At 40.9% G+C, this 5000-nt stretch overlaps 2 protein-coding genes, 1 non-coding gene and 1 pseudogene across 3 annotated transcripts; 3 read left to right on the forward strand and 1 right to left on the reverse strand.

Annotated features, from left to right (window-relative positions):
• Positions 1-71: 71 nt before the first annotated feature.
• Positions 72-2142, forward strand: LOC135664826 (photosystem I P700 chlorophyll a apoprotein A1-like). Its single transcript, XM_065177063.1, has one exon. It carries the CDS (start codon positions 212-214, stop codon positions 1955-1957), a length of 1746 nt encoding a protein of 581 aa, XP_065033135.1. The 5' UTR covers positions 72-211; the 3' UTR covers positions 1958-2142.
• On the forward strand, positions 1983-4437 carry LOC135664825 (photosystem I P700 chlorophyll a apoprotein A2-like). Its single transcript, XM_065177062.1, is given in 2 exon segments — positions 1983-2654; positions 2656-4437. Coding segments are annotated over 2 exon segments (2205 nt in total). The 3' UTR covers positions 4189-4437.
• LOC135664823 (photosystem II CP43 reaction center protein-like) overlaps positions 4228-5000 on the reverse strand; it is a 5158-nt pseudogene continuing 4385 nt past the window's right edge.
• TRNAM-CAU (transfer RNA methionine (anticodon CAU)) lies at positions 4829-4902 on the forward strand. Its single transcript has one exon. It is a non-coding gene; the product is annotated as a tRNA-Met (tRNA).

A 5000-nucleotide genomic window follows, 5' to 3' on the forward strand; every position in this document is an offset into this window, starting at 1 on the left:
AGCATGGCTAAGTGATCCTACTCACATTGCACCCAGTGCCCAGGTAGTTTGGCCAATAGTAGGTCAAGAAATATTGAATGGTGATGTGGGTGGAGGTTTCCGAGGAATACAAATAACCTCCGGGTTTTTTCAGATTTGGCGAGCATCTGGAATAACTAGTGAATTACAACTCTATTGTACCGCCATTGGCGCATTGGTCTTTGCATCGTTAATGCTTTTTGCTGGTTGGTTCCATTATCACAAAGCCGCCCCCAAATTGGCTTGGTTCCAAGATGTAGAATCTATGTTAAATCACCACTTAGCGGGGTTACTAGGACTTGGGTCTCTTTCTTGGGCGGGACACCAAATCCATGTATCTTTACCGATTAACCAATTTCTCGACGCTGGAGTTGATCCTAAAGAGATACCGCTTCCTCATGAATTTATCTTGAATCGGGACCTTTTGGCTCAACTTTATCCCAGTTTTGCCGAGGGAGCAACCCCCTTTTTCACCTTGAATTGGTCAAAATACGCGGAATTTCTTACTTTTCGCGGAGGATTGGACCCAATAACAGGTGGTCTATGGCTGACCGATATTGCACACCATCATTTAGCTATTGCAATTCTTTTCCTGATCGCTGGTCATATGTATAGAACCAACTGGGGCATTGGTCATAGCATTAAAGACATTTTAGAGGCTCATAAAGGTCCATTTACAGGCCAGGGCCATAAAGGACTCTATGAAATCCTAACAACGTCGTGGCATGCTCAATTATCTCTTAACCTGGCTATGTTAGGCTCTTTAACCATTATTGTAGCTCACCATATGTATTCCATGCCTCCCTATCCATACCTAGCTATTGACTATGGTACACAACTTTCGTTGTTCACACATCACATGTGGATCGGTGGGTTTCTCATAGTTGGTGCTGCTGCACATGCAGCAATTTTTATGGTAAGAGATTACGATCCAACTACTCGATACAACGATCTATTAGATCGTGTCCTTAGACACCGCGATGCAATCATATCACATCTTAACTGGGCATGTATATTTCTGGGTTTTCACAGTTTTGGCTTGTATATTCATAATGATACCATGAGCGCTTTAGGGCGTCCACAAGATATGTTTTCAGATACCGCTATACAATTACAACCCATCTTTGCTCAATGGGTACAAAACACCCATGCTTTAGCACCCGGCATAACAGCTCCTGGTGCAACAGCAAGTACCAGCTTAACTTGGGGAGGTGGTGAGTTGGTAGCAGTAGGCGGCAAAGTAGCTTTGTTACCTATTCCATTAGGAACCGCAGACTTCTTAGTCCATCATATTCATGCATTTACGATCCACGTGACTGTATTGATACTACTGAAAGGTGTTCTATTTGCTCGCAGTTCCCGTTTGATACCTGATAAAGCAAATCTTGGTTTTCGTTTTCCTTGTGATGGACCTGGAAGAGGGGGGACATGTCAAGTATCTGCCTGGGATCATGTCTTCTTAGGTCTATTCTGGATGTACAATGCGATTTCCGTAGTTATTTTCCATTTCAGTTGGAAAATGCAGTCGGATGTTTGGGGTACTATAAGTGATCAAGGGGTAGTAACTCATATTACAGGAGGAAACTTTGCGCAGAGTTCCATTACTATTAATGGGTGGCTTCGAGATTTCTTATGGGCACAGGCATCTCAGGTAATTCAGTCTTATGGTTCTTCATTATCTGCATATGGTCTCTTTTTCTTAGGTGCTCATTTTGTCTGGGCTTTCAGTTTAATGTTTCTATTCAGTGGCCGTGGTTATTGGCAAGAACTCATTGAATCCATCGTTTGGGCTCATAACAAATTAAAAGTTGCTCCTGCTACTCAGCCTAGAGCCTTGAGCATTGTACAAGGACGTGCTGTAGGAGTAACCCATTACCTTCTGGGTGGAATTGCCACAACATGGGCATTCTTCTTAGCAAGAATTATTGCAGTAGGATAATGGCTAGGAGGATTTGAAAGGCATTATGGCATTAAGATTTCCGAGGTTTAGCCAAGGCTTAGCTCAGGACCCCACTACTCGTCGTATTTGGTTTGGTATTGCTACCGCACATGACTTCGAGAGTCATGATGATATTACTGAGGAACGTCTTTATCAGAACATTTTTGCTTCTCACTTTGGGCAATTAGCAATAATCTTTCTGTGGACGTCCGGAAATCTCTTTCATGTAGCTTGGCAAGGAAATTTTGAGTCATGGATACAAGACCCTTTACATGTAAGACCTATTGCTCATGCAATTTGGGATCCTCATTTTGGTCAACCAGCTGTAGAAGCCTTTACTCGAGGAGGTGCTACCGGTCCAGTGAATATCGCTTATTCCGGCGTTTATCAGTGGTGGTATACAATCGGATTACGCACTAATGAAGATCTTTATACTGGAGCTCTTTTTCTATTATTTCTTTCTGCTATATCCTTAATAGCGGGTTGGTTACACTTACAACCAAAATGGAAACCAAGCGTTTCGTGGTTCAAAAATGCCGAATCTCGTCTAAATCATCATTTGTCAGGACTTTTCGGAGTGAGTTCTTTGGCTTGGACAGGACATTTAGTTCATGTCGCTATTCCAGGATCCAGGGGACAGTACGTCAGATGGAATAATTTTTTAGATGTATTACCCTATCCTCAAGGGTTGGGACCAACTTTTTACGGGTCAGTGGAATCTTTATGCCCAAAACCCTGATTCGAGTAGCCATTTATTTGGTACTTCCCAAGGAACAGGAACTGCCATTCTAACCCTTCTCGGTGGATTTCATCCACAAACGCAAAGTTTATGGCTGACCGATATTGCTCATCATCATTTAGCTATTGCATTTATTTTCCTGATCGCTGGTCATATGTATAGAACTAACTTCGGGATTGGGCACAGTATCAAAGATCTTTTAGAAACACATATTCCTCCAGGGGGTCGATTAGGGCGTGGGCATAAGGGTCTTTATGACACAATCAATAATTCGCTTCATTTTCAATTAGGTCTTGCTCTAGCCTCTTTAGGGGTTATTACTTCCTTAGTAGCTCAACACATGTACTCTTTACCTGCTTATGCATTCATAGCACAAGACTTTACTACTCAAGCTGCGTTATATACTCATCACCAATACATCGCAGGGTTTATCATGACAGGAGCCTTTGCTCATGGAGCTATATTCTTCATTAGAGATTACAATCCAGAACAGAATGAGGATAATGTATTGGCAAGAATGTTAGACCACAAAGAAGCTATCATATCTCATTTAAGTTGGGCCAGCCTGTTTCTTGGGTTCCATACCTTGGGCCTTTATGTTCATAACGATGTTATGCTCGCTTTTGGTACTCCGGAAAAACAAATCTTGATTGAACCTATATTTGCCCAATGGATACAATCCGCTCATGGTAAGACTTCATATGGGTTCGATGTACTCTTATCTTCAACGAATGGCCCAGCATTCAATGCAGGTCGAAGCATATGGTTACCGGGCTGGTTGAATGCTGTTAATGAGAATAGTAATTCACTCTTCTTAACAATAGGTCCTGGGGACTTCTTGGTTCATCATGCTATTGCTCTAGGTTTGCATACAACTACACTGATTTTAGTAAAAGGTGCTTTAGATGCACGTGGTTCCAAGTTAATGCCAGATAAAAAGGATTTCGGTTATAGTTTTCCTTGCGACGGCCCAGGACGCGGCGGTACTTGTGATATTTCTGCTTGGGACGCATTTTATTTGGCAGTTTTCTGGATGTTAAATACCATTGGGTGGGTTACTTTTTATTGGCATTGGAAACACATCACTTTATGGCAGGGTAACGTTTCACAATTTAATGAATCTTCCACTTATTTAATGGGATGGTTAAGAGATTATCTATGGTTAAACTCTTCACAACTTATCAATGGATATAATCCTTTTGGTATGAATAGTTTATCCGTATGGGCGTGGATGTTCTTATTTGGACATCTTGTTTGGGCTACTGGATTTATGTTTTTAATTTCTTGGCGCGGATATTGGCAGGAATTGATTGAAACTTTAGCATGGGCTCATGAACGCACACCTTTGGCTAATTTGATTCGATGGAGAGATAAGCCAGTGGCTCTTTCCATTGTGCAAGCAAGATTGGTTGGATTAGCCCACTTTTCCGTAGGCTATATATTCACTTATGCAGCTTTCTTGATTGCCTCTACATCAGGAAAATTTGGTTAATTTTAATTTAGTTATTTATTATTTTTTTTATGTACTGTATCAGCAACAATCTCATTTGTTTCGATGGAGAGGGAGGATCTACCTTCTTATATTTTTACATCTAGGATCCGAACTGTATCATTGATAATAATAGGAACTGAACATTATATTATGGCAAGAAAAAGTTTGATTCAGAGGGAGAAGAAGCGGCAGAAATTGGAACAGAAATATCATTTGATTCGTCGATCCTCAAAAAAAAAAATAAGCAAAGTTCCATCATTGAGTGAAAAATGGGAAATTCATGGAAAATTGCAATCCCCACCACGTAATAGTGCACCTATACGTCTCCATCGACGTTGTTTTTTGACTGGAAGACCTAGAGCTAACTATCGAGACTTTGGGCTATCCGGACACATACTTCGAGAAATGTTTCATGCATGTTTGTTACCGGGCGCAATAAGATCAAGTTGGTAAAGAGAAAAATATCCTTTCGTATTTGTATGAATCTCTATGATCTTTTGTATGAATCTCTATGATCTATTATCATAGAAGATAGAGGAGCCCTCTTTACCATTCTGTATAAATAGACTATTCTATTTGTACGGATATGGTAGAGGGGCGTATCCAATCTTTCTTCGTACATAAGTTCCCGGTTCTTCAGCGCGGAGTAGAGCAGTTTGGTAGCTCGCAAGGCTCATAACCTTGAGGTCACGGGTTCAAATCCTGTCTCCGCAACATTTTTTTGTAAAAAAAAAAAGATCTTTTTAGGTGTAATTCTAATTAATAACTATTTTTTTGGGGGGGGGTAGTTAGCATTAGGGGGGGTAGTTAGC

Source organism: Musa acuminata, unplaced genomic scaffold (assembly GCF_036884655.1).
Source record: "Musa acuminata AAA Group cultivar baxijiao unplaced genomic scaffold, Cavendish_Baxijiao_AAA HiC_scaffold_895, whole genome shotgun sequence".
In the NCBI taxonomy this organism is placed as follows: domain Eukaryota; kingdom Viridiplantae; phylum Streptophyta; class Magnoliopsida; order Zingiberales; family Musaceae; genus Musa; species Musa acuminata.

Excerpts from the sequence above, each read along its gene's own strand:
- LOC135664826 (XM_065177063.1), top strand. The coding sequence starts at position 212 with ATGCTTTTTGCTGGTTGGTTCCATTATCACAAAGCCGCCCCCAAATTG.